The 15,048-nt window shown below is 36.3% G+C and overlaps 1 protein-coding gene across 3 annotated transcripts in view; it reads right to left on the minus strand.

Moving 5' to 3' along the window:
- The window catches only part of IDE (insulin degrading enzyme), an 81,330-nt gene that overhangs the window by 25,673 nt on the left and 40,609 nt on the right, over positions 1-15,048 (minus strand). For all 3 annotated transcript variants that reach the window (XM_069461126.1, XM_069461124.1, XM_069461123.1), the window contains exons 7-12: positions 14,415-14,577; positions 13,639-13,731; positions 13,100-13,191; positions 11,965-12,045; positions 10,285-10,388; positions 2,096-2,198 (exon numbers count right to left, since the gene is read on the minus strand). In XM_069461126.1, coding sequence (XP_069317227.1) covers positions 2,096-2,198; positions 10,285-10,388; positions 11,965-12,045; positions 13,100-13,191; positions 13,639-13,731; positions 14,415-14,577 — 636 coding nt within the window. The remainder of the gene's footprint in view (positions 1-2,095; positions 2,199-10,284; positions 10,389-11,964; positions 12,046-13,099; positions 13,192-13,638; positions 13,732-14,414; positions 14,578-15,048) is intronic.

Consider the following 15,048-nt stretch of genomic DNA (forward strand, 5'->3'; position numbering starts at 1 on the left):
GAGGCAGGAGGATCGCTTAAGCCCAGGAGTTTGAGGTTGCTGTGAGCTAGGCTGACGCCACGGCACTCACTCTAGCCCGGGCAACAGAGTGAGACTCTGTCTCAAAAAAAAAAAAAAAAAAAAAAAGCAACTGGGCCAGCCAAGGTGGCTCATGCCTGTAATCCAAACACTCTGGGAGGCCAAGGTGGATCACATCGCCTGACCTCAGGAGTTCAAAACCAGCTTGAATAAGAGCAAGAACTGTCTCTACAAAAAGCAGAAAAATTAGCCAGGTGTGGTGGTACACGCCTGTAGTCCCAGCTACTTAGGAGGCTGAGGCAGGAGGATCACTTGAGCCCAGGAGTTGGAGGTTGCAGTGAGCTATGATGATGCCACTGCATTCTAGCCAGGGCTACAGAGTGGGACTCTGTCTCAAAAAAAAAGAGCAAATGACTGCCAATAATTCTGGGTTCAGTAATTTGGTCTCTAGCTGATGTGGCACAGCCTTGCAGATTTTGCAGGTCTATTTTGGTTCCTGCATTTGTGTCTTTTGGCACTGGGATGAAGGGGATGTTGACTATACTATTTAAGTAGCAACCTAAGTGTCCAGAATGGCTGAATAGTGGAGGCTAGAAAACATTCAGCAAGTAATTTCACTACTGAGCTCCCAGATAAATTTTTTTCAAAAAAATTCCCATTCAGTTGGCACTGGAAATGTTCAACAGTAGTTTTATTAAGGAAGCCAGGCATGTAATAGATTTTGTGCATGAAATGAGACCTCCTTTCAACGTATGAGCTATTTACATTTTATTTTACAATTCAAAAATTAAAAAAATTTAAAAAAAATTCCCATTCAGGGCAGGTTTGTTATGGTCAGAGTTTGGTGAATAGGGGCCTTTCTCCTGTTTTAGCATTATTTCAGATGCAGCACTAATTTGTAGGACATCAGATTTCCTAACTGTTTAGAAAGATGGATATTTTCACACACTGGAGGGCTTCAGTTATCTTCTATATTGTGAATACTTCAGAGATCCTTGAAGTACCAGTGATGATTTTCTTTCTTAAACTATTTCTTCTTTTGTTCTATATTGTCATCACACAAGTACTTTATTTATTTATTTACTTTGAGACAGGGTCTCACTCTGTCAACCAGGCTGGAGTGCAGTGGCACAATCATAGACCATAATGTACCATAACCTTGAACTCCTGGGTTTAAGCAATCCTTCCATCTGAGCCTCCCAAGTAACAAGGACTACAGGCATGCACCACCATGCCTGGCTAAATTTTATTTTTTTATAGAGATGGCATCTCACTATGCTGCCCAGGTTGGTCTTGAACTCCTGCCCTCAAGTGATCCTCCTGCTTCAGCTTCCCAAAGTGCTGGGATTATAGGAGTGAGTCACTGCGCTCGGCCTACACAGGTACATTTTTAAAGTGTTCATTACTCAAGTTTAACTAGAATCTAGCCAGAGTAAGCCTTTCTGGTATCTTTCCATGAATAAAGGACTCAATGTCGAAGCCACATAGCTGGTAAGAAACAAAAGAGAAAGAAAAAGTACTGTAATTAAATATGGCTCACAAGTGAAATCACTACTGATGAATGGGGTAAAATACTGTCTTACACCTGTTTTGAAATAAATCTTAATTATCCGATGTTGACAAAAAGAGCAACGATATAATATCAGGCATAAAATATAACACCTCCTAACATGAAGACAGTATGAATCCCAGAGACTGCTCCCAGTCTGTGTTCACAGTAATACTGTGAGCTCTCTGGAGCCTTTGCACCTGTCTTACATGCTCCCTACTTCCACCTCTCCTTGACTTTCTGGTGTCTTTGCTTCTCAGTACTTCAATGCTCTTTGACTGCATGGAGCTGGGAGAAATTTTATAGCCCCGGTGGTTTGACAGACACATAAGAAGGTGGCTAGCATGCCATTTCTTCATGCAAAAACCCAGACTCCAGCTCAACATCTTGTTCACTCCCCTTAGGACAGAATAGACAAAATGAGGTCATTACTCTCCACACTCTGGGCCTGGGGTTTGTGGATCTAGAGAGCTCATGTTCTTGTCATTCCTCACACATCAGGCTTATTCACAGATGAGTTAACCCTACCTTAATGACTTCGTCTGGTATAGCTTCTTGTTTGTACTGGGTTCCATACCACTCTTCTGTGCGATCAGTTTTTCCTTCAAAAGATTTAGAAACTATTGCAACCCTAGAGATAAATAGAAAAAAAAAACAAACAGAAAAAAACCCTGTAAACTCATGCTGTATACACAGATTTACAGAATCTGACTCATGAAAATGTAAATAATATCCAAGAATATGTTGGGCCTCTTAAGATCCAGCAAATCCTCTAAGGCTTAGCCCAAACAAGCAATATATGTATAGAGTTTTCTGATCATAGTCTCTATGATCCTGTGGTTATAGTCCACTATGTTTAGTGTGATAAAGAGCTTACAGGAGAAATTTTCCTACGTATGCTATTGACTGAAATTTAAAAAGAAGAGTAGCTAGTGAAAACATGGAACAAGGTCAGTTGAAAAACAGTCCTTAAAAAAGCAAAGAAGTATTCTTTCCTAGGAACAGTTCAGGCCCAGAGTTAACAGGAATGGCTAAGAAAATCTGTTGGCTCATCCAGAAATCAAAAAAGACCCACAAACCTACCAAAGGAACTTTTACTATTACTGTACTCTATGGTTTTTCCTGCCAGAGACTAGCATCAGATATATCTACTACGTGTACATTGGCCTCCTGCTGCTGGGGGAGAAGGGGACAAGACCAAGAAATGCTTATCTTCTGGTTTATTAAAAGCTTTCTTTGATGGGACAGTAGAAACAGCCCAGAAGTCTGATTGGAAAAAAAAAAAAAGTCAAGGAGGGAAGGTAAAATGATGTCAAAAGATAAGTGAACAAAAGATTACCAGAGTAGAGGAGCAAAAGCATGTCTGTACCAGTGGGACTCCGTAAGACCTTCCTGTGGAGCATCATCAGGGACATTTCTGCCTCTGCTTCTCTTAATTATCTAAGTTGGAATCACTATACCCCCACTAGAAGACTCAACCACAGGCAGGAACCAATCCTATTTTAAATCTTGTGGACCGAGGAATTCTAACCAATTAGCTTGGATGACTTGGTGTGAAGTCAGTCCTGCTATTGTTCTACTACTCCCTTGTGTCCCAGTTCAAATAACTAGGTCCATGTCTGTTCCTGCTTGTCCTCACCTATCCTCCCAGGAGTTTGGTTCTAGCTTCTCAATGTCGGCCTCACAGCTGAAAGCCACTTGTAATCCAAACTCTGCTCTGCTGAATACCCATCCATTTCCAAAATCCCAATCTGTGTTCCAAATGCCTGCCCCTTGTTGGACCTACCCAACTCCAACTGTTATCTGAACCACTATCTATTTCTCCTTCATTCTAGACAAAATACTCTACCTGGCTGACCGGACTTGGTCTTATCACCTGCTTTTGGGTAGATATGCTAAGACAAAACTGACCCATCAGTAGCTATAACTGACTAATCTTCCAGCTCCTGGTGTTCCTGGTCTGGCCTACCTGCCACTAACCACTATCAATCCTAGAAAACATGCTAAATAAGAAATATGTTCCACAGAAACATAGAGAGAAATCACAGGGTTTAGCATATGAAAGAGTTCTGTTACTATGGTCAGAAGGAAGTGATCCATGTTGGTAGTCCATAAATCCCTTTTGAAGGGGCAGGTGTAGGGTGTGTGCAGAACCTATACAGCCATAATGAAGGGTGTATTATGTTTCTTAAGGGCATTCAATACATGCCAGAGCCTAAGACTCAGCCCTAGGAATTGCTTCCACTTTGATTTCTCAGAGAATTAATGGACTGATTCTCAGAGACTTCTGAAAAATATATTAAGAAGTAGAAGGACCTGGTAGAGAGAAAATATTCCCATCTTCTCTTCCACGAGATGCTTGATTTTGGAAGAGTTCATTACATACATGGCTGAATAATAGCCCAGGCAACAGAATAATGGGCCAGGGACTGATTACAACTTGCAAAGACTGAAGCATTCATTTGGCAGTAGACCTGCCCTCTGAAACAAGAAAACTTAAAACTTGATCCTGAAAGAGAAAGTAAAGCAGCTCAGGGAGAGCTGCCAAGCCAGATGCTCTGGAGGATGACTATATGACACAGAAAGCTGAAGGCTGTGCAGTAATGCTCAGGTTTAAAAAAGGGGAGAAAAGACATTTGTCAAGTATAATTCTTAGGGATTTAGATAGTTATATACCAAAGTAAAGTCCAAGGGTAACATTTGAAATGTTATTCATGAGGAAGTAGACAAACACAATACCTCAAACTAGGTATACTGAACTAACAAAGAGATGCTCTGCAGACCAAGAATTAGTATATCATTAAGGAATTCAAAACTGAAATATACAATGGGAGGGTATGTATTAAAAAATAAAGGTAGGGAAGGGAATAGCGATAGAGACAGAATATACAAGCATCAAATCCATATAGAAATCTATGAACCAGAATGTGCAAGTACAGGGACAAGCACTTGAATTAGGAGAAAAGACAAGTCACGATAACTGAAGTAATTACAGATAACTGCAATATACGTAACTGCAGACAGTTCAGAAAAACAGGCACAGATGTAACATTTTAGACTATCTGCTAAAAATCTAATTATACTAAAAAATAGTTTTGATGATAGTTTTTTCTTGAGTGGAAGAGAGGAGGCGTGGGCTGTCGATATGGTACTGATGTGATCCTTAGAAACATGAGAGAAAATGACCTTTTCATATGGAAACTAACAACAGTGAGAAAAGGAAGCAGTGGGCTAGAATGAATGCTGACTGTTGACTCTAAGTCAACACATTAAGAATGTTTAGAGGCTAATTGAAAAATATATATAAAATAAAAATTTTAAAAAATCAGTGTTATTACGTGACCTAAATTTTTAAAAAAAATATTCAGAGGGAATGTAGCTGTAGAAGTTGGATGGAAACAAAAAGGCTCCTCATACAGACATTAAAAAGCAATATAGTTTCCAAGGAATGAATTCTCATGATATTTGTACAAATAATTTCTGAGAGAGGAAGGGGGAAAGACATCCAAAAATGAGAAAAGGCTTCATAGGTAATGTGATGAATTCAAACAGAATTAGTAGAAAGGGCACCAACCAGGCAATAGGAAACTTGGATTCTGGTGGATACTCTGACTCACTTTCTTTGACATCTTGCCAAAATCCCAGTTTAAGATCTAAATTAGGCAAGTGTGCTCAGCCTCTCTGTACTTCAGTTTCACTTACTTTTTAAATAGAGATTCAAATTGGATGAACTCTGTCCTTCCACTAGTAGAATTCTATAATATCATGGTATCAAATTAGCTTTTTAAAAGATACACTCAGAAGATTTAAAAAAAAATGTATCGATGAGACTCAAAATCAAAGAATAGGGACAGGAAGGCTTAAGTGCTAAAGAAATTGAGGCTTATGAAAAATGCTAAAAATCATTTTTTAAAAGGGTTTCCTTACAGTAAGAAGGAATCAAGAAAGACGAAGCTAAAAAGCTTAGAGGCCAGCCATGGTGGCTCACACTTGTAATTTCAGCACCTTGGAAGGCCAAGTCAGGAGGATCGCTTGAGGCCAGGAATTTGAGATCAGCCCAGGCCATATAGTAAGACTCCCATCTCTTAAAAAAAAATTAGCCAGGTGTGGTGGTGCACTCCTGTAGTCCTACTACTTGGGAGGCTGAGGCAGGAGGATGGCTTGAACCCAGGAGGGCCGACTGTATATCTAATGAGTTGGATTAAATGACCTCTAAGTTTCCTTTCATTCTGAGGATTTTCCCGTCTATTTCCCTACCTGGTTGCAATGTTAAACTTATCTCAGTGGGTACTTAAGAAAGTAATCTTACCCTCCAGCTACCCCAGTCTGGCCTGGAAGCTGGCAATACTACCCCAAGCTGTTCTGCACTGTATCACTGACCTGCTGCAGTTACAATTATAACAGTTACAGATATCAATCCTGTAGAGAAAAAGCACTTTTTCTTTAAATGTGATAGTAAAAAGAGGTATTTAACTCTAATTACATAAGATATCAAATTTAGAAACATGCATTTAAACATTTAATCAAAAGTAAAATGTATGCTCCAGCAAATTCACTCCTACAAAGTGTTGCTGTGTCAATTACTGACTCTAAAGCAGCAAGAATTATAATTTAAATCATGATTTTTCTTGCCAAAAGAAAAAGCCATATCCTTATTGTATAAAATAATCCTAAATAGCATTAACTTGTGTTTGTACAATACTTTTCAACTTTGCTGAATCATTTTGCATCAGAGAGAAAGATAAAGTACTATCCCCATTTTGCAGATGGGCAAGGTTCAAGGAAATTAAATGAGAACCAGTGTTTATGACATTATATAAAGTTAATTTTTCATAAGTTCCCCTTGCAGGATTGTGAACTGTGAGGTTTCACATTAGTTATTCAAGAAACACTGGCCAGGCCGGGCGCGGTGGCTCACGCCTGTAATCCTAGCACTCTGGGAGGCCGAGGCGGGTGGATCGCTCGAGGTCAGGAGTTCGAGACCAGCCTGAGCAAGAGTGAGACCCCGTCTCTACTAAAAATAGAAAGAAATTATATGGACAACTAAAATATATATATACAAAAAATTAGCCGGGCATGGTGGCGCATGCCTGTAGTCCCAGCTACTCGGGAGGCTGAGGCAGTAGGATCGCTTAAGCCCAGGAGTTTGAGGTTGCTGTGAGCTAGACTGACGCCACGGCACTCACTCTAGCCCGGGCAACAGAGCGAGACTCTGTCTCAAAAAAAAAAAAAAAAAAAAAAAGAAACACTGGCCAAAGGAAAAAAAGCGATATACCCAAGATCTCATGACTAGTTGGTGACAAAACTAGTCACTGAAAGGAAACTTAAACATTGCCTAGTGAGTTCTATTATTAAGTTCAAGGCTCTTACTTCCCATGTTGATAAGTGGCTCCATTTTTAGAAGGTGTATAATAAAATTCTACAGGATTTAGGTTTTTTTTCTAGAATATATAGCTACATTAAGGAAAATACAAATATTTAGACTGTTTTACTTGCTTAAAATGAGATAATGTGTATTCTAGATGTTTTTCTTCCATATATTTTAATAAAGTAAATGCATATATCACTAAATGAAAGTTTTTAATCTTGACGAAGTCCAATTTATAAATGTTTTTTCCTTAATGGTTATTGCTTTTTTTGTTCTAAGATATATTTGCCTATCTCAAGGTTTTGAAGATATCTTCCCACGTTTTCTTCTAGAAGTTTTATAGTTTTAGTGTTTTTATTTAGGCCACGACCTATCTCAAATTAATTTTTGTGAATGGTGTGAGGTGAAGGTCAAGTTTCATTTTTTTCCCATATGGATATGCAGCTAGTGGAAGAGCACCATTTGTTGAAAAAGACTTTCCATTCCCAATTTAATTACATTGGTGCCTTTATTAAAAAAAATCAATTGACCAATGGCCTAGTGGATGGATAAATAAAATGTGGTATATATTAATATATACAATGGAACATTATTCAGTCTTAAAAATAAAGGGAACCCTGTCACATGCTATAATACTACATGGATGAACCTTGAGCACATTACAGTAAGTGAAATACACCAAACACAAAAAGACATGTTGTATAATTCTACCTATATCAGGTATCTAAAGTAGTCAAATTCATAAAAAGAGAAAGTAGAATGGTGGTTATCAGGCAGGAAGGAGAAAAGGAAAGTTATATTTAATGGGTAGAGAGTTTCAGTTTCACAAGATGAAAAAGTTCTGGAGATCTGTTTTACAACAATATGAGTATACTTAATACTACTGAACTGTACACTTAACAATAGTTAAGATGGTAAATTTTGTGTTTTTTACCACAAAAAATGTATCAATAGGCTGGGCATGATGCCTCAAGCCTCTAATCCCAGAACTTTGGGAAGCTGAGGTGGGAGGAACACTTGAGGCCAGGACTTGGAGACCAGCCTGGGCAACTGAGCAAGACCTTATCTCTACAAAAAATTTAAAAATTAGCTGGGTGTGGTGGCGCTTGCCTATAGTCCCAGCTACTTGGGAGGCTAAAGTGGGAGGACTGCTTGAGCCAAGGAATTTGAGGCTACAATGAGCTATGATAAGGCCACTGCATTTCAGCTGGGGTGACAGAGTGAGACCCTGTTTCTAAAAAAAAAAAATAAAATAAAATAAATAAATAAATAAATCAATTGACCGTATATGTGTGGAACTATTTCTGGACATTCTATTCTGGTCTAATGATTTCTTTGTCTATCCTTATACCAGTAGTACTACAGTAGTTTTATACTAAGTCCTTATATCCAGTAGTTTAAGTCTTCCAACTTTTGGTTTCCCCCCATCTCAGGAGTATTCTAGCTAATAGAGGTCCTTTGTATATCTACAAAAATTTTGGAATCAGCTATCTCATTTCTAAAAAAAAGAGAGAAGCCTATCAGAATTTTGGTTGTGATTACATTGAGTCTGTGAATCAGACTGGAGAGAACTGAGACATTAATATCAATACCTATGAACAAGGTATGTTTTCCATTTATTTAGGTCTTCTTAATTTCTCTTGGTTACTGTTTATTCTCTTGTACTATTTTGTAGTTTTTTTGTGAAGAGGTCTTGCTTATTGTTGGTGAAATTCATTCCTAAGAATTTTACGTTTTTGTTGCTATTGTAAATATTTCTTTTAATTTTCCCATTTTTTGTTGCTATATATAGAAATGAAATTGATTTTTATACTGACCTTATAACCTTTGACTGTGTTAAACTCACTAGTTTTTGATTTTTGGAGGGGTGAGGGAGTAGATTATTTAGAATTTTGCACATATACAAGCACGTCATCTATGCATATATGACTTTAAATCATTTAAATTATGTAAACTATATTTCCCATCCCCAACTAGACTACTTCAAGCATGGATAACTTAAAATATTAGGTTATAGAGCTATTTAATCCTCAACTTTTTCTACTGTTCACTGACTAGAAAGGAAAAGCCTTCCTCATTTTTCAATTCCTCAGTATTCAAACAAATTATCTAGAGCTGAAAAAGAATATTTGCTATTAAAGGTAGAATAATTTGCTCTTCAATCTCTAATGTAATTCACAGCTTTTGGTAACTTCCTCTAGTTTTCCAGTATGATTTTCCATATCATAATCAATTCTTGAGTAATTAAGAATTAGGCAACAAATAGGGACTTAAAATATTGGCAAAAAACTAAGTGGGAGACATATTGTAACCTGTCATGACTGGGTACATGAAACCAGAGATTTGATTTCTATATAATTTTAGAAGTTATTGTGATTGGGGAAGATCTCCAAATTTTGACCTTTAATGTATTTTTTTAAATCTCAAAGTGAAGGCATCTAATAACAGTTTAAAAATTTTAAAAGTGTGATATTTATCTATATTCATCCATACATTCTATCATAAAATAAAATATTTAACTAAATCCTAGCATGAGGTCAGGTAAAATTTGGCTAGCAGTCTTTCCTACAAATAAGTCACCACAGTCCAGTAACCACCAAAGAGTGACAATAGCTAAGTCAAGCCTATCTGAACATTAGAAGACATTAATTATTATCTCAACATAAACAGTATTGTGCAAGTCATATATATATATATATGCAGTCATAGCCAAAGGATTTTTAATAATATGTCTGGAAAAGTTCAAACAATGGTAACTAGGAAAAAGACTGTAATAGAATAGTTCTGTCAAAAAAAAAAAAAAGTTCTACTACATTGTTAATTTTATTCATAACTGTTACAAAAAACATTTACTAGATTATCAAGTTGCTATATAGTAGCAACACCTCTGCTACTATAAGAGTGTGAACTTTTGAATTACTGGTTAAACACAGCTCAGTCAGGAAGACTCTAAGATTGTAATCTATACTATGGCTTAAAAAAAGAAGGTGCCCTCACTTGCTTATTGAGAGCCAGATAAGCGGGCATCTTAGTTAAGACAGACCCAGGTTAAGATGATTATTATATTTTATTCATAATAAATTATAATTATGTTTTTTAAAATGTCTTCATCTTTTAAGGATACTGCCTCAAAATAACCTAGGGTGAAGGGAGGATGAGTGAAGAGGGATGGATATAGATAAAAAGACTGGTCATGTATTGATTGTTAAAGGTTAGTGTTGGTTCATTATACTACCTTTGTGATCATGCTTGATAAAATGTTTAAAGGCATTTTACTCACAATTTCAAATTTTCAGATTCTAATCATTACTGAAAATTTAGTAACAGTAAGATCTGTAGGGTGACTCACCGGACATTTTCTGGTCTGAGTTTATCAAGAACCATCTCTATTAAGTCAGGTCTAAATTCTTCCAGGAAATATTCAGCTGTGAGCACTTCTTCTAGGGGATAATACTTTTAAAAAGAAAAATATAAAAAATTAAATTTATAAGGTTACTACAGCGTCTAATTTAGTAAAACAAACATCTTTCTGGCACATTAAATCCACTACTTTATACCCTGTCTCCCTTTCAATTACATTTTACTCTACTGGAAAAATTTCTATATCCTTGAATCTTTTTCTCTTTCCTACCACATCTTTAAACAGTTTCATATTATATGATGATTCTGCCAAATAAACTGTTAATCCCCAAACATAATTACATTATAGAAAGCAAAATCAGATTTCTTTTGAGGAAAACCATGAGGAATATTTCTAGTTAAAAACTGAGTTGTTAGTAAAGAAAATTCAGTAGCAAAATGCTGACATCTACAGGTTTTTTTTAAAAAGTACACACATTTTTATGAACAGAATTTTCTCTCAAATTTGCATAAAAGAAATCAGACAAGCATTTAGAAAGTTGTTATGGGGAAAAAATGGCTTATATTTTTGACTAGTATAGAAAAATAATGTAGAAGATGCTTTTTAGTAAGGGCAACTTCCAATATTCTGACACAGATTGACTCATTCATTCATTCAACAAATATTTAATGAACACCTACTCTGTGCCAGGCACTGTTCTAGGTACTGTAGATATAGTAGTATTAATTGACAAGACACATGAGGTCACCGTCCTCCAAGAAGCATATATATATTCTAACTGGGAGGGAGGCAGAGAATAACAAATACTATAAGTTTAGTAACAGGCACTAAGAAGAAATAAAAAAGGAGCAGGTATAGGGGCATTATTTTAGATTGGGGGGTCAAGGAAAGTCTTGCTGAAGAGTAGATATCTGAGTGGAGATTCAAATGATAAGAAGAGCCTAGCCATGCAAAGATCAGATGGAAGACTGTCCCATGAAGAAAAAACAGCAAATGTAAAGGCTTTAAGAAGGAGGAATAAACTTAATGCTTGAAAGTTACAGAGCCAGTATACCTGGAGTAGAATGCGAATGGAAAAGTAGGCTGGAGAGTAGTATGGAATGCAGCCAGGGAGACAGGCTGGGGCTGGATCACCTTGTAGGCCAAGGAAAATTTTGGATTTTATGCCAACTCTGATGGGAAACCATTGAAGGACATCAACCAGAGGAGTGAAACAATTGGATTTTAGTTTTCAAAAGATCACTGAGGCTGGCAAAATAAACTACAGTGGGGAACAAGAAGGAAAACAGGAATCCTAGGTAAAAGACTATCATGGTAATCCAGGCAAGAAAAGATGGTAGCTCAAACTAGGGTGGTAACAATGGAAATGGAGAAAAGTAGATGATCTATAGCTTTCACAAAGGTAACACTTGACACACTATACAACTGAAAAATATTTAAAGCCAATAAGCAAAATGCCCATGTAATGAAAATAATACAGATGATCATTTTTAGGATAATGAAAATTAAAATTTTATACATGTCTTGACATCAAAATTTGCCCTGTTGCTACAAAGTCTAAAGTTTTATACTTCAGCTTCAATTTTCATCATTCATGTAGTTCAGAAATATATGAAAGATCACCGGAATATTCTACACACCTATACAGTAAAATAACAACAACCTTACATGCAATATTCCCGCAATCTTAGATGTATAGCCCCGTGGCCTCTCTTTATCTTTAAACCTAAAAGCAACAGCATTCAAGTCCTAAAACAGAAAATAAATCCAATTAGACATAAGTCAACTATTATTTAGAAATACTTTTTTTTTAGTGTTTGGTTTGTACTATAAACTTTCTACTCCATATTTAACTTTATCATACTCTCTGAAAAAATGGCTATGCTTGATTTAGCAATATATAAAACCTGAAAAAAAAAAAAAACCTTCTTAATGTGTATAAAATTTAACACATCAACCTAGGCTTAAGACCAAAAGCAAAACAGGTAAATAATTTTGAATGAAAACAAACACAGAATATGATTCTATAGCCTACATTGTTGAAACTATTCATGAAAGAATTAGAAAAACTGTGTGGAAGAACCTTGTGAGATCCAATAATTCCATAGATGATGATTTTGGTGACCCATTCAGAGAACTGCACCCACATTATAAGTTATTTTCATCATTTTCACAAGCAGAGATTATACCTTTAAACTTTTACCTAAAGAGGATGTTTCTCATCCTAAAATACATTTTAGAATCTTGATAGGAAAGTATATGTTTTTAAAAACCCTTTTAAAAGAAGCCTTTAAAAATTTGGAACACAAACACCTTTAGTTTTATGCAAGAAAAAAAAGATAGTGAGGCTTTTCCATACATACAATAAAAAATTCACTTTTAAGAACACAATCATACATAAAGCAATTCACTATTTCTTTGAGAGTTTGCTACAGATTTACAGATTTGAAAATGACATAGCTCATGCAGCTTCAGCCAGGGAGTAACATAAGCCCTGATAGATACCAGCTCAGGAAACTGCTGGTTTTCTTCTGAGGGATGGAAAAGCAATCTGATTTCTTCCCTTTTCCCTCCTAAAAAAGGCTACATGATGCCTTAACCCTTAATTGTGCCCCAAGTACCAAATCAGACTAGCACAACTAAGCCTTAACTAATACTACTATGCATTGCAAAATTTTAGAGTTTAGTTAGGAAAAAAAAAAAAACTTTAAAAGTTTAACTGGGCCTTAAATTTAAATTAATTCACATGTATTTATTTTTGAAAAATAGATTCCTTAAGAAAACTTTGGTGAAACAAAAGTACCTTGCACTCTTGGAAAACCCATTCTTGAGGTCCTTCTGCACGTAACTTCTGAATGTATTGAAACATGTGCAAAATTATATCTTCAACATGTACTGGAAAAAAGGGGCACACTTAAAAACCATTCAGTCCTTGAATCCTTCAAAGCAGTGAGCTCACTCCTAAGGTAAAGTCAAGTAAGTGGAAGATGGTCCCTCTTAGAAAATGGAGTCCTCACCTCCCTGAGACTGGTTTTAGGTATCCCACTCACGGCCCTCTGGGCTCATGGATATGTGACAGAAGGGGTGTCAGGGCAGTAAATGAGCAAATAAAAAGCCAAGTACACATTTAACAATCACAACATAATGATCGGTTATTAAGGGGGGAAATCATCCATGAAACAAAGGCTAAGTTACACATGAAAAATACAATGGATAAATTGTATGAATTAAAGTGTTTATAGCTTTTCAACATAAAACAGATCCACAGCATAAAGAAGTTAAAAAAAAAAATCATACAAAGTCAATTTTCATTCAAAAGGAAAAAGGTCAATCAATACTTACATAATCCTTCCTCAGTCAAGTCCACGTTAATGATAAAAAACATAAAACCTCGGGCTCCTTCCTTCTGCCCACCAACAAGAGTATTTACCCAGCCTGCAACATTCAAAGGAAATCAACATGATTGCATGTGTGGCTTCTTTCAAGACAAGAAATTTTTCAAAATTTCCTACTGTATGTACCCAAGAGATCAGAATGGACCTCTTGTAGAAAAGTCTGGGGGAAAAAAATCAGTTCAGAAAAGCAGTTTTAGATGATGTGGAAGACTAACGGATTTCTGGGGTTGGGGTCTTTTCTGAAGACTCCTCAAATCAGTTCCCAATCGGGAGTAGACTACTGTGCTTAAGTGTTATGTAAAAGCAAAGACCACGACTTGAGAGGAGGCTTGGGAACCATCTATTGACTAGATCCTATTAAACCCTTCTGATGTGATGGATAAGGGCAAGCAAATAAATAATGTATTCTGACATTCACAGAGATGGTAAAGAATATATAATGTGGGCTTTTACTTTTTAACCTCTTTCTCATTTAAAACACGCATTATGATTATCTTTTGAAGTATCTAATATCTAATCTTCACTGTTCCATACTGAAGGGTAAAACAAATTATGGAAAAAAACCCAAAGACAAAAGCACACCAACAACTACCACCTTACTGACTGACCCAAAACACTTCCATCTAAAAGCATTCACAGGAATATATTTAGGAAAAAATGAGAGCCAGAGTAAAAAGATGTGGTGGTGTACTACACTCAGAAGCTGCTGCCCAGGAGACTTACCTTTTGATTTAAGTTCTGATAACAGACTTCCAGGACCTTCATGCCCAATGAGATGACCAAGATAATGACCAGGATTTGATTTGTAGTATTTCTGAAGGTCAGGTATGGGAAATGTCACATAAAGATTCCTAATATCCTTAATGGGTACTATTTTATAAAGTTGCTGTGGGGAAAAACCCAAAGAAATCATAAAAGATTTTTACAATTTCTACTGAATAAAATATTTACAAACTAAGAACAATACTGATTTTCATGGAAGAATCCCAAATTTAAGAGCAAATCAATTGCCAGAGAAAATCATATCAACCACAAAGAAATAAATGACCAGGCTCTTAATGGAATTTCATTACCACTGGCATGCAGTACATGTGTGGTCCCCTGGACCATGCCACTATAGTTTTGGTGGCTTGCCTTCTGGCACTGGCCAATGGCTTCAATAATCTACCAGGGCTACAGCTACCAAAACTACTTTTAGCATGCAAAGATCAGAACATGTTGATATTGTTTTGGTGATTCATTTTCCTAATAAATGTAAAACAGACTTGATCATCCTGCCAAATATTAAAAACTACATAAATACTGAAACCTCCAAAATTTTTCACTTATTCTCTGTTAAACCAGGTATATATTATGT

This window comes from Eulemur rufifrons, chromosome 28 (genome assembly GCF_041146395.1).
Source record: "Eulemur rufifrons isolate Redbay chromosome 28, OSU_ERuf_1, whole genome shotgun sequence".
NCBI classification, from domain to species: domain Eukaryota; kingdom Metazoa; phylum Chordata; class Mammalia; order Primates; family Lemuridae; genus Eulemur; species Eulemur rufifrons.